The sequence below is a fragment of the Struthio camelus genome, chromosome 16 (genome assembly GCF_040807025.1).
Source record: "Struthio camelus isolate bStrCam1 chromosome 16, bStrCam1.hap1, whole genome shotgun sequence".
NCBI lineage: Eukaryota > Metazoa > Chordata > Aves > Struthioniformes > Struthionidae > Struthio > Struthio camelus.
In genome coordinates this window covers 9,641,375-9,668,828 of record NC_090957.1, presented here as the reverse complement: position 1 = coordinate 9,668,828, position 27,454 = coordinate 9,641,375, and the positions used below count along the sequence as shown (strand labels likewise).

At 53.7% G+C, this 27,454-nt stretch overlaps 1 protein-coding gene across 7 annotated transcripts in view; it reads left to right on the top strand.

Annotated features, from left to right (window-relative positions):
* Nucleotides 1-17,398: 17,398 nt before the first annotated feature.
* Nucleotides 17,399-27,454, top strand: part of TSPOAP1 (TSPO associated protein 1) — an 84,686-nt gene continuing 74,630 nt past the window's right edge. For 2 of the 7 annotated variants that reach the window (XM_068909373.1, XM_068909375.1), the window contains exon 1: nucleotides 17,405-18,557. In XM_068909373.1, the coding sequence (XP_068765474.1) occupies nucleotides 18,180-18,557 (378 nt within the window). In that variant the 5' untranslated portion in view covers nucleotides 17,405-18,179. Of the gene's footprint in view, nucleotides 18,558-27,454 lie in introns of all 7 variants that reach the window. The other 5 variants (XR_011134777.1, XM_068909374.1, XM_068909376.1 and 2 more) reach the window with 5 other exon arrangements.

Here is a 27,454-nt window from a genome sequence, read left to right as displayed (position 1 = left end):
ACGAATTTCAGAGGGAAGGTGGGGTTCTGCTTTGGGAAATAGCTCTTCAGCAGAGAGTTAGACTGGTGGGCCATCAGTCTAGGGGCCTGAAAGAAGGCCTGAAAAGGGCATACGACGAAGTGTTTGCCACCCCGTGTGCTGCCAGCATTTCTACGCCCAGTGCTGTCTGCGAAGAGGCTTTCAGCTGCTTCATGGTGGACATTAAACCCAACTGGTCTGTCTCAAGAGCTGTGGTTTTGGTGGCCAGAGGGATGAGAGGAGCAGGTGGAGGGTCTCAAACATCTTCTGAGCAGGAGACCTTTCACCTTCGCAGTTTATTTTTTAAGCTCTGCATTGTGAGAAGGAGATACACCAAAAGATGGTGGAGCAGAGTGGGGTCTTACCCTCCAGTGGTGGAGGTTTCTAGGAGTGCTGCAGGGAGCTGTTTCCTTAGGGCAAACGGTAAAGCAAGAGCTCTAATGCTACCACTTCCCACACTTGGCTCCCACAGGATAGCTGAAATCAGAGGAGGCATTTGAGAGCATGGCACTACTAGTCCTCAACTTTCCTGGACCTTCTGCTGCATCCTTGCAGCTTTCCTACCCCGATCCTGAACGTATCTTGGCTCAGCTGGTATGTGCACACCTGCATGTTCGCTGAGCTATTTGGCATTTTATGTCTCTGGTTACGACTCCATGTTTTGCTATCAGCCAGACTTATAGGGCCTCTTTGGTACTCATCCTCCAACTTCCCTTTGCCTCCTGTCCCCAGGTTCTCTCATTGCCCTCTTTCCCCACCCAAGGATGTGATACCTAGGCTTGCTTCCTTCCTCTTCTTGACTGGACTTGCACCACCCAGGATGTGCATGAAATGTTAGCTGGACTGAAAGGGACTTTCTGTCCCTCCTGTGAAAATTGTCCTCCTTCATGGGAACTGCCAAAGGGCTGTGGAGTCAACAGGCAAAGCCGGACCCTGGGCCTTAGGGCACACACTGGGCAAGGACATCACATGTGCTTCTCTTCCTCCTCCAGCAGGTCACTAAGCAGCGGAAGGGCCTGAGAGCTGCTACCTCTGTGCTGTGTGTGGTGCCGAGCAGGGTGGCAGGATGCTCCAGTGGCAGCAGGATCAGGTCCCTCAGACAGACTGGGAGCTCTGCTACTGCTGTCCCAGCAGCAACCTGACCCAGCCTACTTTGGAAAGGTGTCATTCATGGCTGTCAAGGCCAAGGGGAGGAGATGCTTTGTGGCAGCCCTGAGGGCCTGTACCTCCCCCTCCTTGGGGGTCTCTAGGCAGCACGCTGGCCCTCAGAGCTGCTCACAGATGCCCAGCTCTTCCCATGCCTTGTCTGGGAGGAGCCCAGGGGCCGGCGGGGAAGGAGAGGCTGACACGGCAGAGCGGCAGCGCTCAGCCCTCGCGGATCCCACGCTGCTTCCTCCTCCTCGGGACGCCCGCGGAAGGGCTGGGAGTCCTCCCAGGGATCTCTTCCTGCCTCTTGGCGCATGGTGCCGGGCAGCCTCAGCGGTCCGTAGCCCGCCAGGGCGGCACATATCTCTCGTTCCCCTTATCAGTCCTGCCTTGACTCGCTGCCGTGCTCCGGGCTGGAGCGACGGGGATCCACCAGCGTGATGGCTGGGGTGGGCCGAGCGGCCCCTGCCACCCCAGCCTGCGCTGGGCGCCCCGGGAGCAGCACGTCCTTGGGGTTAAGGCAGAAAGCGTGGGGTGGGGGGGCACGGGCTGGGACGGAGCCGAGGCAGCGCGGCGCTCGGGGCCGAGCAAGGGGTGCGGATCGCCTCCCGAAAGCGCGGGCCCCGCGGGGGTGCTGCAGCAGAGAGCCGGGGGCGCCCTGGCGCCGCCACCTTCCCTTCCCCCACCTGCGCGGGCCGGTTGCAGCAGGTGACATGGAAAATGACGGGGCACTTTGTGCCCTGCCGGGGCGACAGCGCAACGGTCCCGCGCCCGTCATTGGCGCAGACAGGCCGCGATTTGTCTATATATGGGCAAAGCGAGGCGCTGCGTTAACCCTTGTGTCCCCTGCGCACCCGCCCCGGCTCGTCACTTCGGCTTTTTGAGGTTTTCCTTCGCACTCTCATTTGCCTCCCGGCCTCGGCCTGTTTCACTTGGCAGTTTCTAGTTGACTCACTTTTTAACGGCCTCGTTCTAATCCCGGCCGCCTGCGGCGGACGGGAAGCGGCGTTTCCGTTGGGGCCTAGCGGAGCGAGGGCAGCTCGCGCCGAGCCACTCGCGCCCTCGCTGGCGGCAGCTGGGGTCGGGCCGGGGTCGCCGGCCTGGCGGCGCCCCGCGAGCTCGCCCCGGCCCCGCAGCCTGGCTGCGCGCCCCGCGTCCCGGCCCCACGCGCGCTGGAGGCAGATCCTGCCCCGCGGCTCGGCGGAGGGCCCGACCTGCCCACCGGCGTCGCCGTGCCCTGCAGGAAACCCGGCTCGAGCCCCGGGGGGGAGGCTGGGCCTCCCGGCGTGACCGGGCCTGGCAGCCGGCCGAAGCCAAGAGGGCCGCTGCTGCACAGACACGCAGGGATTTGGGCTGGGAGGCGCCTCTGGAGCCTCTGGTACCTGCCCTGCTCAGAGCAGGGCTGCCTCCAGCTCAGGTTGCTCAGACCCTTCCCCAGTCCTGTTTTACACATCTCCAAGGATGGAGATCCCACCGCCTCCCTGGGGCTCCAGTCTCCCTTCGTAAGCCTGCAGCCAGCACCGAGAACGAAGCAGAGGGGTATCTGCTCGTGCGCGTGGGACTAGCCCTGCAGCCGAGCGGTCCTCCCGTCGCCAGGAGTTTCCCCTTCACGGCGCTGAGCTCTGCATTGCTCTCCCGCCCCGCTCCCAGCTGTGCGGGCCTGAGGGTTTGGGCGCAGAGGTGGGTGCTCCAGGCGGGGGGGCTGTGCCGCTTGGCAGGTGCCGCAGTTCTTCCTCGTGCCGCCTTCCCAGCGCCGTCAGGAGCCAGCCCTGTCAGAGTGACAGCTGCCCCCAGGCCTGGAGGGAAGCAATTGAATAACCCGCCCTTCGGAAAGCAGCCTGAGGCTCTGCTCATCCCAAAATCTCCCCGGACCTAGCCTTGCCTCCCGTACAGCAACCCTTGCTGGGCTCTCCAGGAGCATTGCCCTGTCAGTCCCTGCACGTGCCCTCCTTCCCAGCTGTTTTTTTCAAGTTGGCCCCTGGCAAAGCTAATTAGGGAGATGGGGGAGGGGGGACACAGTTAACTGTGCTTATCTTTGAGCCTTTGCTCCCCATTCCCCTTATTCTGAGAGGCGAGGTGGTAGTTCATGTTGGGAACACAGTCATTAGGCTTCAGTGTTAACAATGGCATGAGTGTGGCTCCATCCGGGTCTGGCAGACATTGCTATTGCTGAACAATGTCCAGGAGATGATCCCAGGTGTGACCAGAAGTGTATCTGTGCTGTTGAAGCTGGGACTGTGGAGCTGAGAGACCCAGTTTCCCAGTGGCCCCAGGACTTCAGAGGACAGCTCAGAGAGGCTTGGGTGAGATCACCCTCTTCTCCTCTGACGTGACTCTTGAGCCCCTAGGGTGTCCTGGTCTACCAGCCTGGTCCAGCCCCTCTCCAGACTCCTGGCCTGCTCTGCCGCTGGACCCTGGACTGCCCTAGGCAGTGGTGGGGATGGCCAGCACAGGCGGCGGGTGCCCTGCAGCGCTGGAGAAACTGTGGGGCAGAAGGGCAGGCCGGCATGGGTCAGGGCTGGGCTCCGGTGGCCGTCGCTCACGGGGGGCTGCGCAGGCTTGGCCGGGGCAGGGGCCACAGGTCGGATCCCCCGGCGGGAGCTCTGCTCCTTTAAACACGGCGAGTGGGGGAAGACAGCTGGCCTGGGACTGCCACTTCCCCTGCCGTGCAGCGAGCCCCGCGACCGCAGGCGAGGAGGGGAAGTTGCTGCAAGGCGCGATAAGAAATATCAGCGCTTTCGCAGCGCCCTGGCTGCGCAGCCCGACAAGCTCCCTTCCCCCTCTGTGCTTGGGGCCCAGGGCCGGCGGGCGCTGGTGCCTCTCGCCTCCTCTGACTCGCGTTCCCCTGCGCTCTCAGATACAGGGAGAGTTACTGGAAAAGCACCAGCCCGTGGCCCTGGAAGGGCAGTGGGGAGCATGGTTTTCAGTAAGGAGTGAAAGCCGGGAGCTGCTCTAGCACGTGGAGAAGCCGCGTGTGTCTGATCCACCCGAAGCAACGTCAGCTGGGACCTGTGGGCACCGAGACGAGGGAGGGCAGAGCCGGGGGAAGCGGTGCCGGGCTCAGCTGTTTTTGTTGGAGCTTGAGCGAGGTGCAGCGGGTCAGGGCAGTTAGGGGCCGAGGAGCTGCGCCCTGGGCGCAGCAAGCACCTGCACCCAGCACCCTGAGCTCTAGAGGCAGCCTGTGAGTCCCCAAACACCCAAGGAGATGCCGAGTCGTTCGGCAAGGCTCGCAGAGGGGCCATGAGACAGTTGGGGGCTGGACACTCTCACGAGGTTGCATAGGGAGGAAACTCAAGCGTTTTAGCCTCCCCTCCTCCCAGCCCCAAAAAGTCACTGTGATCTCAGCCATTAAGGAGCTATTTTGGCCATGCGTGCTGAGAGGAGAGGGAACAGTGATCTGGGGACAAAGACTAGGTTAGAAACTCCTCTGTAGCCTCATTTACGGGGTGGTATAATTAACCAATGGCCAGGGGATGTGGTAAGCTCATCATCAGTTGGAGACTTTCAGACCTCCCCGTTTCAGCCTAAGAAACCAGATCTGCTAATTTCCTTCTTTTTGAGAAACAGAGAAGGAGGCAGCTGCATGGCAGAAGGAAACTCGCTCAGGACACCAAAAAAGTCATATCCCCCCCTCGCTTCACTCTGCCCGCGAGAGCAGGGAAAGAGGAAGCATATCTCCTCCCCCACTTCCTCCAGTGCCCCAGCCCTGCCGGGAAGTCAGGCTTCACTGCGAGCGCTGGCTGGCCCCTCCTGGGCATGGGTCTCCATCCCCTTGGTCGGCAGTGCCCATCCCAATGCAACTGAGGCACTGAATTTGGCTGGGGAGCAGGCGCCGGCATGGGCTGGCTGTGATTAGCACCCGAGCTGGTGAGCACCATCTAGGATGTTGGGGTTGGGCGGGGGGCGGCATGACTCCTTACTTGAGCTGCTGCTATTTGGCATCTCATGGAGCTGCCCTCCAACATGGTGCTGCCCTGTGAGTGAGCTGTGAGGCAGCTCGGATGTGGTGTGGGTACTGGCCAGATCTCTGCCCTGCTTCTAGGGATGGTCCAAGCCTTCAGTGCTGTCTCACTCACCAGCTGCCCTCCCCTGGTTGCAATCCCTCGGTCTGTCTGTGGCCAGGCTTTTCTGCAGCATCCTTATGTGTGAACACCAGCACCACACCCTCTCCTGGCCATACTCTTTGCTCTCCTCACAACAATTTGCTCTCCACCAGCACCAGCGCGTTCACTCCTAGCTGCCTCTTCTAAGGAAGCACATCTCCATCTTCTTCTGGCAAGCTGAGCTGGCACTGCTACCTGATTTCTTCTGGCCTAATGCAGAAGAAAGCTCCAATGAACAGCTCTGGCTGCCAGGGTGTGGGGGAGCCCTTGCTGCAAAGAAGCAGATTTCTTCGTGGCTGTGTTAGCTGGAAGTGTTTCTCTGTGTAATTCTTGTTTTAAAGCCAAAGGCTCATCTAGTTTCCTATTCCTGAGCTCCCTCATAAATGGCCTCAGTCCACAACATGCATTAACTGACCTGAAGGCATCTCCCCAGAGCCTTGCAACATGGTTATAGTTGAATGGACCTTTTATCGCTAAGGCCAGGCTTCTCAAAGAGGCCTAAGCACTCTTTCTTCATTACCTGCCTCCTAGCCCAGGCCTGTGTATTTATCAGAGGCAGACTTGTAGTTAGAGCAAGGTATGCTGCAAAGAAACGTGGTGTTGACTCTTGAGCTATGTAGGGTGGAAGGTCTCTTAGCAGCACCTCTGTGATCAAAACTTCCCCCAGCTGCCCAGAGAAATGGCTCACCATTTCTGGGGGCTGCAGGGCTGGTCTATGGGTAGGGGTAACAACCTGCTCACACTTCACTCCACACCCAAAATATTGTTTCAAGCATTTCAGGTGTCCCCAGGAGTTAAGGTGCCAGTAGGATCATAGGTAATTCAGGCTGGAAAGGACCTCAGGAGGTATCTAGTCCAGCCTCGTGCAAAACAGGGTCAGCTATGCACATGGGTGGCTTCTACCGCTAGCAAGGAGATGCTCACCACATGGCTGTGGTGAGGAAGAACGATGTTGTCACAGGTATAATTGGTATCTGCTGCCAAACAGACCCTGCAGGCTGTGAGGCCATCACAAACATCCACCCAGATTTCCCTATTAAAAATGCTGATGGGTCACTGGAGATAGAGCAAAGGAGAGACAGAGTTACCTGGGCTCTGCGAGTGGTGCAGTAGCAAGGCGTACCCCAGCCCTGGAGCCACTCTGAGGCTGAGGGACCATTGCAGAACAGGACAGAGCCTGGCACTTGGCCATTGTGGGCAGGCAACACGCCAGAGCTTTTCATAGTACGGATTTGACCCGCACGTCTAAATCAGGTGAGGAGCGGAGGCTCTAGGGCAGAGGACTGCCATGCTTTAAAGCACTCAGGAGTCCTGCAGTGAGCATGTGAGGGTGACTCATTAGATGGTGGTTCAGCTGCCGTGGGGGGCAGGACACCGGGGTCCCAGCCCAGCTCCAATGATTGCCGAGTTACATATGCAAAGCGTGACAACTCCAACAGGAGCCAGTGAGAGTCCTCCCTGCAACCCAGGAGAGGAGCGTGCCTGCCATTCTTCGGCTCAGAAAGAGACTTTCTTTCGGTAAGGAAGTCCTTTAGCTGGGCTTTCTCCTGGCAAGTGTCACTTCAGAGTGCTGGAGGCACAGGGCTGGTTTCTCCTCTGAGAGCTCTCTAGCAGCGAGACACAGAGATTCCCAGGCCAATGGATGTGATTGCTCCAGCAGTTTGTGAATGCGTCCTGTGTCTAGTTAAACTCTTTTGAGTAGTTTTTACCTCAGTTTGGCAATCATTTCATGACAAATTCCCTATCTGCCAAAACCCATTCTACCTATTCTAATCAAAACGCTTGCTGTTCAAGCAAGCTCACAATGTTAAATCTCTTTGGACTGTGCCGTTGCCCTATTGTTTTTGACTCTCCTTTGCCTTCTGCAAACTTCACCTACAATCCTTTTGTATTTTCTTCCATATTATCAATGTAGGCCAAATAAATTGGCCTAAAAGCAGCCCTCTGCGGGGCTGCATGAAGATCACTCCATGGACTGATGATTTCTCATTTACAGTCACTTTTTGAGATCTATCTGGTAGTTTTTAATCCAGTTTAATGGATCGTTTCATTCAGCATTCAGTGACCTCCCTCAGCTCAGTCACTGGTGCAAGGCACCTACTTACTGCACAGCACAGTGCAGGCTTCCCCTGCGTAGCACTTCTCAGCAGCAGTAGAAGAACAGAGCTGGATGGGAGACTGGATTTGCTCTTTACTGCAAATGTCAGCAAGGATGCAAAAATTGCAGATGGTTTGGAGCTGGCTCTTGTGATATGGAACCAGCTAGAAAACTCATTTTGCCACCTATTTCACTTTAGCTCCTAGGTCTCAGTGCTGACAGTCAGTAATGCCTGGCACCGAGTGGCTTCAGCTTGCTACCAGCCATGCAAGGCGTGCTCTCCCCCCTGCACTCTGCAAACCCATCTTTCATTTTCTTTTTGGGGGCTTCATGTTCCTGTTGGCCGTTATGGCTTCCTCGGGGTCAGAGGAAGTCTGATGTTTCAAAGTATTGTGTGGGTGAAAAACACAGGGAGAGAGAGGGATGTTTCTTGGGCAACATGTTTCCTAAAGAGCAGGTTTAGGCCTTGCACCCTCTGCTTTTGTCAGCTCCTAGGACCCCGCCGAAACCTGGGTCTGTCCTGCACCCCCTGCTTCACTCTTGCCGCAAGGCTGAATCCTGTAAACCCAGCAATTGCTAAGCCATCTCCGCCAAGGGCTGCTGCTGCCCTCCACAATCTCTCTAGGGGTTTATTGCTGCCCTCTTCATTTGGGAAAAGCCTCACCCCTGCAGGCAGAAAGGAGGAGAGCTGAAAGGCATGGTCGAGCTGTGCCGCCACGCCACGCGACACACGGTGATCTCCAGGCCACGCAGCCCCAGCCTCTGTTCTGATGAAAGCCCACAATCGGGGGAAATTTGGTTACTGCACCGGGTGAAAACAGACTTTTTGCACAAACATGTTTGTTGCTCTGAATAGTAAAGCTCAGAAGAGCGTAACTGGCTTGTTCTGCAACAGCGTTTCTTGCTTCCTGTGAGCCTTTCTGCAGCGGCAGCAGCATCTCTGTGTTGTCGGTTTTGAACACGCTGCGGTCAGACTGCTGGGGTGTCACTGGGTGGGACAGCTACACAGTTTATCTCCTGAACAGCTACGGCTCTTCCTGTGGTTGAGGCCACGTGGGCAGGATGGGGTTAAAAGCCAGCCCGCTCTCCGGAGGGGGTCCATTCTTCCCCGGCTACCACGAGCCCCACATGCTGCACCCACAGCAGCGCCCGGGCCAGCACCGCGACCGAGCCACGGCCGCGTGGGCCGGCTTCACCCAGCGCAGCTCGCCAGGCGCCAGCCTGAACCCGGTAACGTATTTCTCGCTCACCAGAGGACCCGGCCGAGGACACGCTCGCCTGGGAGCAGCGCCGCGGCTTCGTGAGAGCGGGGCCGTCCTGAGCTCAGGCCGACCCGTGGGTGAGCCGCCCCGGCAAGGGTGCGTGCTGGCCGCCCGGCGCATGCGGGGAAGGGGGTGCGCATGGCACTGGGTGCCAGGGAGCAGGGGGTGCAATGTTACAGTGCAGCAGCCATGGCGCCTCGTGCCGCTGCCCATCTGTTCACAACCCCGGCTCCCGCTGCAAGGGGGAGATGGGTGCCGAGGTCCAGCTGTGCGCCAGCACATCTGCACAGGTAAGGCGCGGGCCCTCCTTTGCCAGGACGTGGGGAAGGTGCTGGGGACGGACGGGCTGCGGGTCCTTGCCACCGCCAGAGCTAGGCAGTAGAAGAGGAAGGACATGCCCCACCAGGCGTGCCGGCAAACAGAGAGAAGGGTGGGAAGAGCCAAAAGCAGAAGTGCCATGGGGGTTTTTGCATTGCCTCCGTGGACGACACTTAGCAGAGGCAGACGCTGGTGGGGCCCGGGTCTCTGCGTGGGATGTGGGGGGCAGGTGAGTGCCAGCACGGGAAATGCACACCTCCCCAGCCTGGCCCCATGTGGGGCACCAGGGAGGTCCAGTCTCTGCCCTGCTCCAAGCCAGCACGGCATGGCACCAAACCAACACCGTCGCTGCGGAGGCAGTGGGGCGAGGTCTGCCAGCAGGATTTGCTTGGCTTTGGTGTGCAGGGCCTCGGAGACTTCCCTGCTGCCATGGGGCATTGACAGCACCTCCGCAGGGTCGGCACCGGGGGGGAGGGGGGCCTGAGGGGAGGGCCCCTGGCCCACAGAGCTCCTGTGGACTCAAAGACAGGGTGTGGGGCGGGAGGTCCTGCAGGGGGTGTGGGGTCCCCCAGTGGGGACAGGGTGAGGGGTCCCCTATGACAGGGACGGTGTCTAGGTGGGGTCTCCCTGCCATGGGGATAAGGCAAGGGGGGGGTCCCTTGTGACTGAGATGGGGTTTGAGGGGTGACAATGGGGTTTGAGGGGGTCAGCCTCAGCAGGGATAAGGTGAGGGGGTCCCTGGTGACCTGGAAGACATTTAGATGGGGGTCCCCATCTGCTAGAGACAAGTCAAAGGGGTCCATAGTGACCAGGATGGCATTGAAGTGGGGTCCTCCCCCAGCAGGGAAAGGGCAAAGGGGGTCCCCAGAAGTGGGGAAGGCGTACAAAGTGGGATCCCTCATGGCAGGGACAGGGCAAAGGGGGTCCCCTGTGTTGGGGAAGGGGTACAAAGTGTGGTCCCCCATGGAAGGGACAGGGTAAGAGGGTCCTCTGTGATGGGGAAGGGGTACAAAGTGTGGTCCCCTGTGGCAGGGACAGGGTAAGGGGGTCCTCTGTGATGGGGAAGGGGTATAAAGTGTGGTCCCCCATGGCAGGGGCAGGGTAAGGGGGTCCCCTGTGATGGAGATGATGTTTGACATGGGTTGCACCTGGTGGGGACAAGACTGGAAGGGAGGGGTCCTCTGTGACAAGGATGGCATTTAGCTGAATCCCCTCATGGGGACAAGGTGAGGTGACCCCCATGACGAGGACGGAGTTTGAGCAGCACTGATGGGGTTTGAGGTGGGGCGCGCTCCAATGGAAACAGGGAGCAAGGGTCCCCAGTGCCTGGCATGGAGTTTGCAGTAGGCCCCACCATGGGCACAAGATGAGGGGGGTCCCCTGTGCCCAGCATGGGGTATTGAGGTGGTGTCTTCCATGACAGGACAAGGTGAGGGGGACCCCAGTGACCAGGCTGGCTTGCGGGGCAGTCTCCCCTGAGGCATGAGTCGGATCCTGGAGGGGGCTCTGAATCTCTATGGGCGATGCCAGCCCTACGGTTCGCGCCTGCTGGCCTGGCTGAGGCCATCGGCAACCCCTGTCCCCATCAGGGAGGGGGGGGCAGGGTGGCCACGTGGCCAGCTTGCGCGAGCATGCGGGAGGTGTGCCCCGACCCCAATGTGAGCCAGCTTGGCCGAAGAGCATTCCTGCGCTGGAGGAGAGGAGAGCCAGACACCGACTGAGAGACAGTGCAGTCACCCATAAAGTAGAAAGCACTACTAAACAGCACTGCAGGGTGTAGTGTTTCCTACTTTATGGATGAGTGTACTGTGGGCTACGGAGAAGAGAGCACTGCCGACTGTGAGCCGCTCGCCTGCCTGTCCCCTGCCAGAGCAACCGCCTGTGACCTGCGTGCCTGTCACAAGTTGTGCACAGTCTGCGAGCGGAGGACAGCCTGGGCCCGGGTTACTAGAGGGTGCCCAGGCGTCCATGCTCAGCCGCTCTGTCTCTGCAGGCTGCACCGCTCGGCGAAGCACGTGAACCGCCACGCGTCCCGCGGCCACCGAAGCAGCAGTGTCCCCAGGGAGTCCACGAGCGCTAGGGAGGGAAGCGGGTGTCCCAAAGGGGCTGAGGAGACTCTGTTGGCCCTCAGAGGTGCTGACCCTCTGGCACCCACAGCCTAGGATGCCCAGGACTGGCCACTCTGGGAAGAGGGGCTCACGCACCTCCACGTGGCCCTGCCCACGTGGCCCTCCTGCATGGCACCAGCCTCCTGCAAAGCCACGGAGGGGCTAGTCGGTGTTGGAGCAAGCACAGTGCTTGCAACGAAGCTCCCAGGGAGGACAGGTAGGTAGCAAAGCCTCCAATTCCCATTTTTTCCCCATCTTTTTGTTGCTGCGTGACGAATCCCTGCAAAGAGCTGGGTCAGCCATGTATGGTGGTGGCCACATGGAGACAGCCGGGAGGTATGGGAGCCAAAGGTTTCCAAGGTGGAGGGGGGCAGTTGATGGCTCTTGAATGGCTTTACGTTGCTGTATGATTGCTGAGTGCACTGGGGTGAGGGGCTGATAAATAAAACTCTTTCAGCATCTACTTGTGGATTTTTTTTTTATTATATTCCTGGGAAGCACAAAAGCTGGAAGATGATGCTTGCAAAGCCCCAGGGGCCGTGCCCAGCAGGGCTTTCCCCCAGTGGGGAGTTTGCATGGTGCTGGATCCCATGTTTGAAGATTGTTGGAGCTCTTGGGGGCTGGGAAGAGGCTTTAGAAATGGCTTAAGAGGTGCCAGCAAATCTCAGCACACTGACATGGGGCTCTGAGCTTTGATCCTGCCTACCCTGCAGAAAAGGCTCACTGATGGAGTTGCCTTGTCTTGCTGGAGATCTGATAGTGTTTGCAAGGCCACATTAAGAAGAAAAGTGATGCTCCTGTGGCACTGTCCATCCACCCATTTATCCCTGTGGACTTGTCCCTTGCTTGCTTTGAGTCAGAAATCATCCTCCTTCCAGGGACAGAGGAGGAGAGTCCCCATTACACAAAACGTCAGTTCCTGAACATTCCTACACATGGCTTTACCTACAAATCTCCTGGCCTTTGAAGGAAACACCTAGAAACAGTAGGAAAAAATATATTGTCAATGTAAATACACCTTTTTTCATTTTATTGAACCCAAATTTTAATGGAACAGCTTCCACTTTTTGGAAAACTTTGTGTACTGCCTTTGGAGCATTTGTAGCTGTGTCTATTGAAGTCTGGATATTTTTCTTTCACTTTGATCCTTTTTTCCTCCCCAATAGCCAGAAAAGACTGGGGTGTTTTGCCTTCATTTTGCTGTTCCAGCTTTCCAAAGTTCTCTAACTTTGTAAACATTTGGAAAGGATACAGGAGGAAAAAGTCAAATCAAAGCTGTCCTCATGGCCACAGGAGGCAAGCTTCTAAGCAGTAAGAATGAGACAGGGCTAACCCGCCCCCCTGCAAGCAGCCAACACAGTCAGCCCAGAGCAGCTTTCATTTTGTTAGTATGCTGTAAAGGGAAATAAACCCCAAGTTTCAACAGTTTCAAAGTACAAATGTTTTGAAAGTTCAAACTTATAATAATCAATATCAAATATTGAATTATTAGGAATTACATATTCAGTATTCTGAATGCTCATGACTGAGGCATATTATGAGTATTATAACCATTCAATATTCACTGTTTTAAGAAAGGTTTAGAAACGCGGTTCTTGCTGAAAGCAGCACAACTGAAACTGCTACTTTTTTTTTTAAACCAATTCCTTTTTTTAGTGCCCCCTCTGTGTATTGAACGCATTTTGGCAGGCTCCTGCAAGGAAACGTGTTCTTTCCTTATTGGGGTGAACTCTTGATCTCAGAAGTACTTTGACTCATTTATTCCTGCCCTTGTTTCATGTCTCAGACACAGGAAGGCTGTGCAGTCCCCGGCCCCAGCCACACTGACACAGCTCCTTCCTCAGCCTCTTCCATGTTGCTTTCTAGCAATAAGGGCAGCTGGAGGCTCCCTTGCCTGGTTGCTTTCCAGAGTCTGGAGAAATGCCCCAAGCAGTGTAGGCACTTGGTGGGTGGGTGTGGGTGGGTGTGAGTGTGGGTGGGTGTGTAAGTGTGCATGCACATGAGCATGTTCTCATGCTGTGGAGCAGCAGCCCTGCAGGGTCACCGTGTCTGTCTAGGGCTGCACTGTGGCATTGACACCAATCTGAGCTGGCCTCTCACATCCCCTTTTTTGCAGGGTTATATTTAACCAGGGTTTGGTCCCTGCGCTGCTCCCCAGCGCAGCCCCACAGCTGCGTGAGCCCAGCTGCGTGAGCCCGGCTGGGATAGCTGTGTGCTGCTGCAGGTGGTGGGAAGAAGAGGTTGGGAGCCTGGACCACTCCCAGCACAGGCAATTAATGCCGAATCTGGCTGTTTGTGCACGCCTGGATACACACACACACACACACACACACACATATACACACGTGCAAGACTGTCTTCAAAGTGCACTGAATGGGGGCACGTACGCTTATGCTACTGCTGCACATGGCAGCTGCTCTGCAGATGCCCAGAAACACTTGCGAGCTCCGACCTGTAGAGAGGAGACGTAGGTGCACAGCAGCAGAGATGCTGTGCTGGCCCCTCGTGGCTGTGTGCCCACATGCTGGAGTTGCTACATGCATGCGACACACATTTGTCACATGAGGACACAGCATGCGCTATGTGGCTTTGCACCACAAGGACTGCAGACCTGTGCAGTGTAGGGATGCTGTGTCCTGGAAATCTAGATTTCCCCTGCGGCAGCTCCCTCACCAGCACACAGCTCTGCGGCCAGGGCACTGGCCACCCCTCACCACGCAGGGCACCTGTCCCCCAAAGTACCTTCTTGGCCCCATGTTTGCCCTCGAGGCACCAGGGTGGATGCATGGAGATCAGAAAGCTGGGAGATGAAGGCCTCAGCTGAGAGAGCAGATGACCTGTTCGTCTCTGTGGTGTACAGTATGGGCCTGATGCAATTTGCTTCCGTGAAGGAGCAGAAGAGGCTGTCCCCAGAGGTCTGCATGAAGGGAAGATGGAAATGGGTCAGCACCTGGCCAGTTGCCTTGGTCTGAAGGTGCCTGTGAGTGCTGACATATGCCTGCTGTCCCACACCCAGACGCAGTGGCTGGCATGGCCTGGGTTGCTCATCCTCATGCCTCCTTGCCCAGCTGAGACCTCAGCAAGCCACAGTAGCTCACACAAACCCTTCCTGGCTTCCACAGACGCCATTCCCAGAACCAAAGGAAATGCTGGACAGGGCCCTGAGGGTACTAATTGGTCCTAATTGCCCTGAGTAGCCCCATCTGGGGTCCCCACTCCCTCCAGGCATCTGCTGCATGTGGTCCAGGAGCACCATTTAAGCTCAGCCCTGGGCCTTCAGTCCTTGCCTTGATCAGTAAGCGCTCAGGGTAGCCCTGCTCTCGTTGCTCCCTGACAATGAGACAGGAGGCTTTGGGGACCATACTTGCTACCCTTATCCCTGGACCACTAGGCCCAGCTCCTGGTTCCTTAGAGGCCTTTGGAGAGTGGTGGGTGCTGCTGGAGGATTCTGCTGGGGTCCTTTTTCCAGCTCCTCAAATGTGATCTGTTGACCTTTGACCCCCTGCTGTGGCCTGATTTTCACTTGCTGGTATATGTAGTCATTTGTTTTTTTTCTGATCCTGTGGTCTTCCCTGTCCTGGGAGAGCTTCAAGAATCTCTCTAGAATGTGTTTTGGCCCATGTCACCTACTGGGAGAACAGCCCCACAGCAGATGCCCTGGTAACTAGGAGGACCAGAGACGTCTGTAGTACCCGACACTAGATTTCTTGTGAAGGCATCACTGACTTGCAGCTCAGGGAGCTCCTGAGCCAGCCTGTCTCATTTAATAACCCAGATGGATTTTTCTTCTGTGAATTCTCTGGACTTGGGCTTGAACCAATATAAATGATCACCGTCTACTTCTTCAGCTGATGTCAGATGCACCTCACTTTCTAAGGATGGTCCATATCCCTACAGCGGAAACCTCAGGCGTAACTTTGGTCTATCCAGCTGCCGAAGCTGGCACAGGAGGGAAAGACAGTCTCCATCTCCCCAAGCTCAAGACCCCAGGAGATATCCCCTTGCTGTGGGCCAAGAAACAGGCGGTTCACGGCTGTGGGGAGGAGTGTGTCCTGGGCAGCCTATCCATGGCATCCACCTCACCTGACTGGGGCTTGCTGGAGGGCTGTGGAAGGCCAAAAATTGTGCCTCAGTCAGCCCAAGGACTTATCCCCAGCCTCTCCTCATCCAGGGTACCCAGGGTAATTACTGCCAGGAAGGGTTCTGGAGCCATGTGGGTCCACCACTGCTGAGTAGGAGATACTGAGAGCTGTCCAAGAGGAAGCGATGGCAGTAGGTCCCTGAGATGAGCGGAGACTGTGAACAGCATATGGTAGTCAAAGTTCAAGACAAAATGTGTCATAGCAGGGTTTCCAAGGAGGCTCTGCTGTGCAAGTGGTGTGTGCGCTGCTTGCAACCACATGATCTTATCAGTGCTACATTTCCCTTCCCACTGCTGGCTCTCGCCTCCTGCTAATTATACCCACTTGCTCTGTCTTGTCAGTGAGCTGAGCAGGGCTTGGGCCTTATTCCACACTTTTGTAGTGCCCAGAGATCCTGCCTGGGACTGTCCTGGGGAGAAACAGTCATATGCAGGGAACAGCTGGGATCCAGATCTTCTGGCAGTGGGATGTGGTGGAGCCTAATTCATGCCAAGCTGCCCTGGAAGGGGGAGGTCACTTAAGCTGGTGTTTTGAAGACATGCAGGCACCAGAAAATTCAGGTGGGTACGGTCAACTGTTTGAAATCTTTCCGATCTGTTGGCTGTGTTCATTGATCATGGTCAGCTTAGTGATTTTTTTTTCTCCTAAAATGGGGGTTCAGTATTCAGATGGTATGGCAGACTCCTAACATGCTGTTAGATGTGAGACTGTTAGACATGGTATTAACTCCCCATGGTAAGGGTCTTCATCTAATTGGGTCATCTAGATCCTTTACAGTCAGTGTGAGGGAGGAGAATGAGTAGTGATTTGCCTGTACTGTCTTAGATGCCAACCTCAAGGAGAGATGACATATCCAATGGAGCCTGTTTGAACAGCTAGCTCAGATGTACGCATCTGTACTGTATGCATCTGGATTTGGCTGGATTAGCTCACAAAACAGTATCTGAAATGGGCACAGTGACCACTGAAGAGCTTCCCGTAAAGTACCTCACTGGAGTGAGTGGAGGTCCAAGGCAGGCTTTTCCCCTGTGCAGGAGCCGTGGTTGAAAAACAGAGTAATGTACTGCAAAATGCAAAACTCTCTCCTCATCCCGCAAAGGAGAGGCACCAGCAGTGGGACCTTGAGTTGCTGCAATGTATAAAGTAACAGGGAAGCAGGAGGTACCCATCCCAAACTGACCAGCAGGGATATGAGCTCCCCCCTCCAATGGTCTACACCAGCTCCTGAGTGCAGAGAAGACATGACCAAGATTTCACTCTGCAGTGGCTGGGCTGAGTAATGATGACAAACATGCCCTCCTCAGAGTGGCTATCCAAGATAGCGACCCAGTGCCTTTCCCTCGAGAGCTACTAACGCTGTACAGCTTAGTGACTAGAAAAGACTTCCATCAAAGATGTGCCAAGGCAAGGCACGGACAGCGAGACAGCACACTCGCTTACCTGCTCTGCCTGTGTGCGTGTGTGCGTGTGTGCGTGCACGCAGAAAAGGCAATGCCTTGCTTTGCTGTAGTGTTATGCTGCTAACTCTTGTCTCCTTGAATCATATCAAACCCCAATAGCTTCCTCCCCGCGCACGTTGCCTTCCACCTCTCACCCGTGGAGCCCCTAGCTTGGGCACATCACACGGGGGGGGGGGGGCAGCCTTTGTTTTTGGCAGCTGCATGAGCTGCCAGCCCAAGGGTCAGTCCTTTGGGACAGCGTTTCCAGGATGGCATTTCCTGGGCCGCACTAGTGGGGGAGCCAAGTTTTTGCTTGCCCAGAGGGAGACAAAAGCTGTGCCAAGCTTCCCTCCAGGATGGGAGCCTGGAGGGCAAAGCCGCACTGCCACTTCTTGTAGCTAGTGATCATCCGACCGAGAAAGAATCGGGAAATGTGCTGTATTTTCCCAGCAGGATGCTGCAGCCAAGGCATCCCTCTTGAAGCCCTTGGGCCGGTAGCTGGCATGGGTGACCCAGGTGGCCAGCAGGGCTCTGAGGGACCACAGCTCCTCCAGCCCAGGGAGCTGTCAAGCACAGAGCGGCTCTGAGCGGAGCGCTGAAGGCACGGGATCGCTGCGGGGTGGGAGGGGGGTGGCAGCAGGGCGACGGCGACCCAGCAGCATCTGACTCAGAGTGCAGCGGGGGGTTGTTGGAGTCCCGCGGCCAGCTGAGCTCCCTGGGGAGGGGGGTGACAGATTAGGCACGCACGTTCCTCATCTGACAGCTCCATATTGCAGTACCCCGACACCTAATCAATAGGCAGCAAACACCATTCCCGCATGATTTCCATGGAAACTGGCAGGGCCCGCTGCTATTGGAGGGCTCCCAGGAGCCGCGCGGCCCTGCTGAGGTGTAAGACCCATTTTAATATTGATGACTTGGCAGTATTTGTGCTGGTGGCTTTGGTGATTCCCTAGCAGGCACTGGAAAAATCCAGCAAGCAGCACAGACGGATTCCTTGGAGCGCTGCGAAAGGCTGACAACTTCACCAGCCCCTCCACCTACGTCATCCCTTGGTCTGTGCGAGTATGAGGCAAGCACCCGACCAGACCAGGCCTCTGTAGGCTAGAGCTGCACGAGAGCAACGGACCCTGAAGGAAGGAGCTAGCTCGCCAGATGCCGCTTGCTCCGGGCATGGGGCTGGGGGCTCTGCTGAGCAGCACTGGGGGCTGCGTGCTGCGAAGCTGCGGCTGAGAGCAGGAGCGAGCCCCAGTACAGCACCGTTCGTCATACAGCCTTTGTATGATGGGGAGGAGGAGGGGGAGCATGCTGTGAATCTCCAGCCTGCCAAGCCTGACAGATCAGACGAGGATGGTGCCTCCTCCAGCAGAGAGATGCTTCTGTTGCTTCCGACCCTGCCGTGAGGAAACGCAGCGCTGGCTGCTCCTGCGACCGGAACTGTGCTGCCTTCAGGGTTTTTATCCTGGCTTCTGGAGCTACGTGTAGTCCCCGCTGTGTCAGGGTGAGCCCATCGCTCAGGAGAAGCACTGTGCCCCAGCCTAAGCCATGGAGGAGCAGGAGGGGAGGGCATCTCGTGCGGACCTACCACAGATGGCAGCGCAGCAGAACTACGCTCCGGCGCTGGGTAACACCATCCCCGTGGCCTCTACCTGCCTGGACAGGACTGTGGTGACAGACACGCATGAAAGTGGAGCCCCTGGGGGAGATGATGGTGACAAGGTAAGCCATCACTTATCCCCAGGAGTGCCAGAGTCGGGGCTGGAGGAGAGCAGAGCAATCCAGTCCCAGGAAGATTCCCCATGGACCCTCTGTGGACCTCCCGTGGACCCCCAGCGGGATCTGCCATTGCAAGCACCAGCGCTCGTTAGGCCCCTACGTGCAATGGATGGGCTCAAATATGACCAGACAGACAGATCCCCACAGGTAAGGTAGCTGTCGTTATGTGTTCGCTTCCAGGTGGGAGGTTGTGGTGCACATTTCGGTGAGAGAGACTTAGGCTGGGGGACTTGTGACCTTGATACGTGACAGGCAGGGGCAATAGCTGTGCTCGGCCATGGCTGAGCCACCGGTAAAACTGATGTAGGGCAGGGAGCTGCCCAAAGCCTCTGCTGCTGCAGTGCGCTGGAGTGGAAGAGGAGGGATCCACTTTTCTTGCTGCCCTTTTGCAGGGCTCCAGCTGGCTCTCCTCTGGCCAGGGTTGGGAGGTGGTTCAAGGGCTTGCTGGGGCCCTCTCTGCACAGGCTGTCCGGTGCAGATAGTCCCTGCATGAACCTGGGAGGCTGAGCTGGCTCCTCTGTCACTGCAGCGTCTCTCCATTCTTGCAGCGCCAAAGGCTTTGTGGGTTGGAGAGGGGACACAATTCACTGGCACCCTCCTCCAGAGCGTCTCTTCTCCACTTGGGGTACCCTAGGGCACCTGCACTGTGGTGGGAATTTCTCCCAGTAAGGAGAGATGGGGCTCCTCTAGCCAGTACAATGCCTGGCCCCTGGCGACATCTGTCTGAAAGCAGCCCAGAAGGCTTCCTCAGAGCCTCACCTCCTCAAACCGGGCCACAAAAGTTCATTCGCTCCATCCTTCTTAGGACAACTCACCCCCTGTCCCTTGGGTAAAATCAATTGCCTTTCTCGGATCTCCTGGGAGTCTGGGGTAGCTCCACAGAGCTTTAAAAGCAGCTGGAAAATAAAGTCTCAGACTGTTCTTCCTGAAGATGAGGGAGAAGAGCTGAGCAGAACTGACTGGGGGGTTAGCATGAGGTTTTTGAGCTATTCCAGTGCTGTGCTCCTTGGAACCCCTGTGCATGGTTAGAGACCAGACAGGACAGACCCACAGGAAACAGTGGTGCTGGAAACCCACAGGGAGAGAAAATGGTTTCACTCAAGCACCACACAATTTCTTGCATGTCATTTTTGAGCAGCTATTTATTGTGATGTTCAGGGAAAAGGCACATTTAACTATCCAGTCCTTGAGTCTGCCCCTGTTCACAGCTCCTGGACACTCCAGAAGACCTCTAGCCAAAAAATGGGATAGCAGAATGGGAAGCATTTCTGCTTCTGGTCCCTTTTTTCTCCATCCTCGAGAATCAGCAACTTGTGCCAAACTTACTGCCTTCTCTCCCTTTAGGAGAGCCGGTGGGGTGGGGGGGGGGAGGGGGATAATAGGCATGTCTTGGTGAGGGAGCCTGGGTGTAAGATCTGGGAGAGAGGCTGCTGCCTACTCCAGTGCTGGTGCTCCCTGCTGTGTGGCTCTGCTTTGTATTTGTATTTTCCCTGCAGGGAGCAAGAAACCGATCCAGGACTGCCTGACCCCGGCCTGAAGCCAGGGTGGGTGGCAAAGTGGCAGGCAGGTGGTGCAAAGAGTGTTTGTGGGTGCTCCAGCAGCTGAACAGCACCCCATGGGGCTCGGCCATGCACCAGCTCTGGCTGTCCTTTGCTGCAGGTCCCATGTGCCAGCTGTGCATGCATGTAGTGGTGAAGGGGCGAGCATCCGCTGTCCAGCTTCCCTCAGCCCTTTGATTGGCTGCCCATGATCCTGGATGCTCCTAGTTTGGTGGCTCACTAATCTTTCCCTTCCCTGCCCTTCTCCCATAGCGTAGTTTTGTGGCAGCACCATGGAATTACCATCAGTATCATCAGAGTACAAGACTGCCACAAGATTGCATTGGTGGTACATGGAAAGTACCATGGTGGTATCAGAACAATGGTGGTGCTTGGAAGTACTGTGGCAGTGTCATGGGGGTACTCTGTGAACCGTGGTAGTGCCATGGCAGTACTGTGGCAGTACCATGGTTGATTTCCAGCATTGGTTTTGATTCCCAGAAAAGTTGCCTTGTCTCTCTCTGGGGAAAAAAAATCAGCACCTCCTTATGAAGTCAAGTGGCTTCAGTGATGGGAAAGGCTTATGGCTAGACAGGGCTGTGGTTCAGACCCAGGCAGGAGCTCAACACTGCTGACTGTGGCAGAGCAAGCACTGATGCAGGTGGGCTGTTGAAATCACATCCTCAAATCCATTGCTAAGGGAAGAAGGTGCCATATCAGGGTTGGAGACAATGGCACAGCGCATCTTATACAGCACATCTCCAAAGGATGGTTCTTCGTTACTAGACGGGGACATTAGCTACAGATGCTGTGCGTGCTGCTGTCAGAACTGGGCTTCCTTTGAGAGCACAGGACATCTGTCCTTGGGATGTCAATGCTGCAGTATGCAAAGAGGACATCTGCCTCCAGGGAATAATTTCCTAGTGCTATGAAAAGCCTCCTGAGGGTTCATTCCTGGCTCACAGAGTTGATTAAAGATGATTTTAGGGTGAAGTTCTTGCTGTGTGTACCAGTTCTGTCTGCTCTTGCTCTGTTGTTCCCTTAGGGCAGATTGTCTGTAGGTCAAGTTAGTCTTAGGTTTATTGCTCAGATCTCTCCTGAGTATGGAGAGTGGAGAGCTGTTCACTATTCTCCCATTTGGGAGCTGGCAAGGCACCTCTGGAATCAGAAGTGGGTCGGGGGGGATGCCTGGAGCCTCCAGTCCAACACCTATCTGGAGCGGATACAGGAGCTAAGAAATGGCTCTCATGATGAGAATCTCCAGGCACTGAATATTTAGGTTCCCAATCAGAACAATGAATATCAGAGAAGAAATAAAATGCTGTTTGTATAGGAAGACGGTGGTTAAAGTGGCACAGATAGTCTTGCTGGAAACTGGAAAGTTCCCATAATGCTGTCAGTCAGACTGATCTACAGGACTTCCTACAGATCGGTAGCCTGCATATCTTATGGAATGCAGCTCAACTGGGAGCTGCTTTGATCCTGGAAACAGGAGATGGTTTGGGAATAGGTTGCTGAAGTGAAAACTCTCTTGATGCCCTAAATTGGTAGAGGGGAGAGGAGCAAGGTCCTTTACATTCTAAATGTTCCCCATGCCCTTCACTTCCAGAAATACTCACCCCTCCTCCCACCAATCTCCACAGCTGCACTTATAGATGGGATAATCTCAGCAGCTGACCACATCCCTGTTCTGACATCCTATTAGCCACAAAAGCAAGGAGCACAGCATGGATGCTCAGGGTTGGCTATCATGAGTACTTCTGAATCTCAAGAGGCCACTCTGGATCTGAATTTCTTAAATGCTAAGCATACAGCTTTCCCCGAGTCTGGGGGCAGGAGATGTTGAGGAACTTCAGTAACCCTGTAAAACCCAAATGAAGATGCTTAAGACAAGGAGCTTCAGATTAGTAGGAATTTAAATATCCATGAAAGAAGCAGTTGCTCTCAGCGGGTTGTACACAAGTGCAGATACAATTAGAATTACATAATACTTGTAAAGATCCTAAGCATCAAGTCTTTGGGCCAAGTTGGTTTTAACAATGAGCTCAATGACTTTTGCAGGAATTTCCAGCATCTTAAGAGTTTTGTATGTTCCAGAGTTAAAAACAGAAAGCTGTTTATTTAATGCCTGAGGAGGAATAGAGTTGTACCCCTGACTAAAAAGGAGAGGTCAGCAGGAGAAAAGACAGTAGTAGGATTATAAGTCCTTCCTGGGTATGAAGGCCCTTTCTTCCTGATGCAGACACCACTTCCCACATTCATATTCATAAAAAAATCCAGCTCCATCTTGCTCAAAATCTAAGCAAATTACTTCTTCTTGTCTTGGCAATACACACCCTCACGCATATGACTTTGAGTGCTGTTTTCTGCAAGCATTACGAATGTACGACCAACCTGAGAGAGCCACCTGCCATGAAAATCCAGTGAGACTTTATTTGCAGGAACAAATAGAGGAAAACTCAAGGTAAGACTATACAGAAGGGGAGGGTAATTTTTTTTTTCACTTGTTTAACTAAGTAAGCTGACTCCACATGGCTAACACTCAGCACAAAGATGTGTCCAGATGGTCTGGCCAGGCTTGCTTGTGTGGGACATGGAGGATGAGGCATACCAGCCATTGACACTGTGTGCCTTGGCTCCTCTGGACTGGTGATGACAAACTGGTTTTTGGATCGACCTTGGAGAGCAGGAGTTGGCCATGATTGTGGTGTGATCGTTTGCCTTGGCATCTGTCTCATTTCATCCTCTGTATTTCAGGCAAGGTGGCTCACCACTGTCTTGTTTCCTCATTTTGGGTGTCCTGTACCTGCAATCTCTCTTCCTGCTGGAATAACAAGAAGAAAAATGGCACATGCAATGCTTGCAGCCTTGCTGCAGTACTCCTGCTACAAGAGTGCAAGCTTTCTGCAGCTGAGCCATCTGCATGGGGGTCTGGGTGTAAACGGCTGATTGCTGGATATTATCTTGATGCAGGCCATTCTCTTAATCTTAGCTATAGGGTCCCTGCTGGTGATTTTCCACATGTATGTTCCCATTTATACATCATTCAGACCAGTCTTAATACCTCTCTTACAAATCTCTGCATGTTTAGTAGTACATGGGAGATATCATTTTGTACATAAATTTGTAACTCTTCCACTGCTCTTGCTATTCACATTTCCGTATGGATCATGAATAGCATGCCTGGCTTGTGTGAGTAGTGCAAGGGAAGGATTTCTTTCTCTCTTCCATCTCTTAACTATTTGTTAAAAAACAAAGTTTTGGGGCATCTCAGTCCAGGACAAAATCCTAAAATCACATTTTGGCCAATGAGTTCTTGCTTTACTGCTGTGCACAAGGAATGCCATTGCTGACATGCCAGAGCATGGGGAATTAGAATAGTTTTTAAGCAAATGTGACCTAAGCACAGAAGACGCTCCTGGGCCCTGGGAAACTGCAAGTAATTTGCCGGACAGGTGCACATGGTGGGAAAGCTGTGAAGCAGATATCTGGGCTAAGCAACTGAAGTGAGAGTACAAAATCTGTCTCTCCAGCTCTGCAATGTATCTTCTAAAATGGAGGAGCATATCTGTTTCAATACTCCTCAGAGTATTGAGAGAGCATGTTAGGAAACCTAGTTTATCATTCAATAAAAGCAAATTTCTGAAACCATGAATACTGCTGATGAGGCTCTGAAACAGGAAGGAGACCTGACATATGAACTTTTAAGTGATGATCTGTAACAGGGCAGTGGTAGTTCTGTATGGGGAGGGAATTTAATGAGACGCAGTTTCACGGCCCTTCAGGATAAAACCCTGAAACAGCGCTGGACTGCTCGCTGAGCCCAGCTGTGAACAGGCACTTTGTTCCCAAGTGCCTTTATCAGTACCAGAAAGTCTCATTGCCTTTCTAGGGAGTGTTTCTTTGGGTTAGAGTTTTTTGTTACAGGAAAGATGAGATATCTGTCCCTGCTCAAGCTATCAAAATACCGAACTTGAAGAGAAAAGAGCAAAATTGTATCAATTTTACCCAGACTTTTTTTTAATATCTTTTTTATCTTACGTAAGGCATCCAAAAAGAAAGCCCAGATGCTCCACAAAGATCTCTGGGCTGCCTGGGCCTGGGGCTGCCATGCTGGGAGCTGGAGGCATACCTTTGTTCGGACTGGAAGAACAAAAAGTCCAAACACCTTCTACAGAAAGCCAATACCCACACGTTTAGCTCAAGAGGTGGACAATGCAGATGAGTAAGCAAGAGGCAGGAGTTGTGAAGTCACCTGTCTTCTGTATTTGCACGGAAGTTGTTAACACATTTACTTCACATTAGCTCCAGGTTTTACTTTTCTCTAGCCTAAATATTGCTCATTGTGCCTACTGCTTCTCCTTACATTCAAGTGACTTGCTCAGTAGCACCTAGACAAATCTGCAATGGGGGAGAGGGTAGCTTGGCTGTCTCGGCTCCCAGTCAGTCACCTGAATTTTACAACTAAACTAGCTTCTACACCGTATAGCCTGACTTCCATGCATTTGCATGCTGCACAATGAAATAGAGATGCCATCCCCTGAACAATGTGGCAACAGAGCATGATCCAGCTTTACCAAAGCGTGGCTAGGCTAGATCTTTCTGAGAGCTGGTAAGAGAAAAGGAGAAGTTTGCTTTTCAACATTAAAATGGTAGGCTGCAGAAGAGGCCTTGCATGTGTTTCATCCCCTATGAAATGCAGAGATCTGCCTCACAAGGCATATAGGTGGGAGAAGGCACTACAGGGGACGCAGAGTGTGCCACAGAGCAGCCCAAGGGCAGGAAGGTGATCTGGTTCTACTGTAGGAGCTTATTTTGCACAACCTCTTGCTGTAGGTAATCATCTGGCAACCAAGCAGGAATGGATCATATCCCAGCAATCACCATCTTATCTTGCTGCATAAATTGTGGAGCTGCAAAAAGATTTTTAATATCCCGGACATCCAATGTCCTGTCTGTCGTGGAGAGGGGTTAGGTCACAGCTCTGGAAAGCCTGTACAGGGCCAACCACAATCCATCCCACTTCTGCGTTAGGCAGGTCACTCTCTGCTGGAAGAAGCACTGGCTAAAGGTCTTTGCACCACACAGGGGCAAATCTAGATATCAGAAGTTGTTCAGCTGGATGAGCACCTGCTGTGCCTGCACTCTGAGCAGGACCTTTGCCCAGTCCCCACTGGGCTCCCTCCCTTGGGAGAGGAGACTGCTTGCTGCAGGTCTCCATGGGGATCTAAGGCATGGAGTAGACTCTTCTTCCTCTTAATAGCGCACAGGGGGACAGAGTGTCCTTGTGGAGAAAGAAAAGGGTTTCTCCAAATCCTCCATCCTTTTCATCTGACTGGTCTGTTTTGTGTCTGATGGTGAGAGATGAAGTGCATGAGCAGTATGTCAGGGAGTATCAGGAGTTGTTCACAACTGACTTTTCAGCAGCTTTGTGGTATTTCGGTGTCATTTTCTCTTGTCTGCTTGCAAAACCTCTTTTCTTTTGGATTTGCTGTTAAAGGTGAGAAATCATGCCATATTGCACACTGGAAGCAGCTGCAATCTTGGATTCCAGAGCACTGACGTTCTGCCTCTGCCCAGGGATTTTATTTTCCGCTTGCATTCCTTCTTGGCTCAGTTTTACAGGAACATTAGTTTCTCCTTGATTGTGGAGACTGGAGAAGCTGAGCTCATCAAAGGATGGTCTAACCAGGGTGATCACAGCTATTGAACTGATTTTTCTGCTTCTGGAGTACCTGGGTTTCTTTTCCTCAGCCTGACAATGGTGCTGTTCATATGAAGCTTATGGGGACTATAGCAGAAATTTGGGACACTCTAGTTTTACCTGTGTACCTCATTTTAAACAAGCTGTGAGGAATACAGGAAGAGTGGTAGTGGTCAGAGGGTGTGCAACAGAGGGTGTCTAGGGAAGGTGTAAGATCAGAGCAAATATTTAGTGACTGTTTCCCTGGATATTCACTCAATAGCTTGCAATTTGTGGCTCCAACACTCCCCTTCCTGGAGGGAGCATCTTTGAAATTAATAGCCTTGGATGGATTATTTCTTCCGTGAATTTGGTACACAGGATGATAAAAATCAGACAAATGAGGAGATTGGAATAAAGGCAAACAGTAGGTTGGAAGCAGGATGAGCAGTAGGAGAAAATGCTGAATCACGAAAACAGGAATTGGTAGGCAATATAAGGAGTGAGAAGCTGGGGAGGAAGTGTGATGAAGTCAAAGAAAGGAGATGTTTGTGTCTAAAACCAGGAACTTGGCATAAAATGAAGGAACTAGAACAACTGCTGTGGGACACAGACTAGAGATTAAAGGAGTGATAGAATAACTGTGACTGCATCCCAGGCATCACTCTTATTTCTGTCAAACCTTTAGCAAAAATATCACTTTTACCTTCACCTGCATAATGTATGCTCCAGTACAGGGCTGCTTCTGCAATGACAGCTGATGAATTTCTCGCTCAGTCACTGACCGAACAGTGATGTTATTTTAGACTTGCTTTTCACATGCAATGAGGGCACTGCAGAATAGCAGCGCCTGGAAAATAACTTTGTTCTGAGAGTGTGATGATTCCTTTAAAACTCAATGGAAGAGTACAAAATGGATTTGCAATGACAATTTTCATTTCCAAGTGGCAAGGACTGAGAAGTTAAGGAAATTACTGAAATCAGCCAGAACAGCTAAAGGGCTTGAACATGGTGGAGGCTTGGAATTTATTAAATGACAGGTGATGATTTTAAATGAGAGAGAGGTGGTGGATTTAATATATCCAAGACAGTAGGGACAGTCCCAACCACAGGGACATTTAAAAATAATATATCTTTTTTTTTTTTTTTTTTAAATCAGTCATGAGAATGCAGATTGTTTCCAGTTGGCATGTTTCCAGAAGCCACCTGAGACTTTTCACTCGTGGGCCCACCTGGTAAATTCCTCCTCCCTCACTAGCTTTCAGCAGGGTGATTTATAATGGGGCTGCTTTCGGCTTTGGCACGTTCTCCTTGGCTGGCGCGAGGGAAGTCCTCTTGGGCCGGCTGTGCCAGGCTGTGCCTGTGCAGGGCTGTGCCACGAGGCACCTGGCAGCAGGGCTCTGCCGCCTGAGCCGCATTGCAGAGCAGCCACTGCAGGCAGAGCCACGTCTGCTGTGCTTGCCACGTTTTGATTTATTCTCCCCTACATGGCTTCTTACAAGTTTTCTGCGGGACTTTAAGAGCGCGCTGCAGTCTTGGTGTTCCTGGGGGGTTTTGACTGCGTGACCCATTTAGCATTCTGGCCGGGAACCTCTTCCTGTAAAAGCTACCACAAGTCTCAGGGGCCTTTTGAAGTTTTCTGGTGAAAAAGAGAAAGCTTTCTCGCAGCTATCCAGCTGAGACCTTTTCTTTGTTTGCCTGTTCTCGATGTATCCTGAAGAAACTGCATTTTTGGATCTATCTGCCAAAAGCGGTGACAGCTAATCCCATTTTCCCTGTAATGAAAGGCTTCGAAGCTGCATGCCTGCTACATAGGGGGTTAT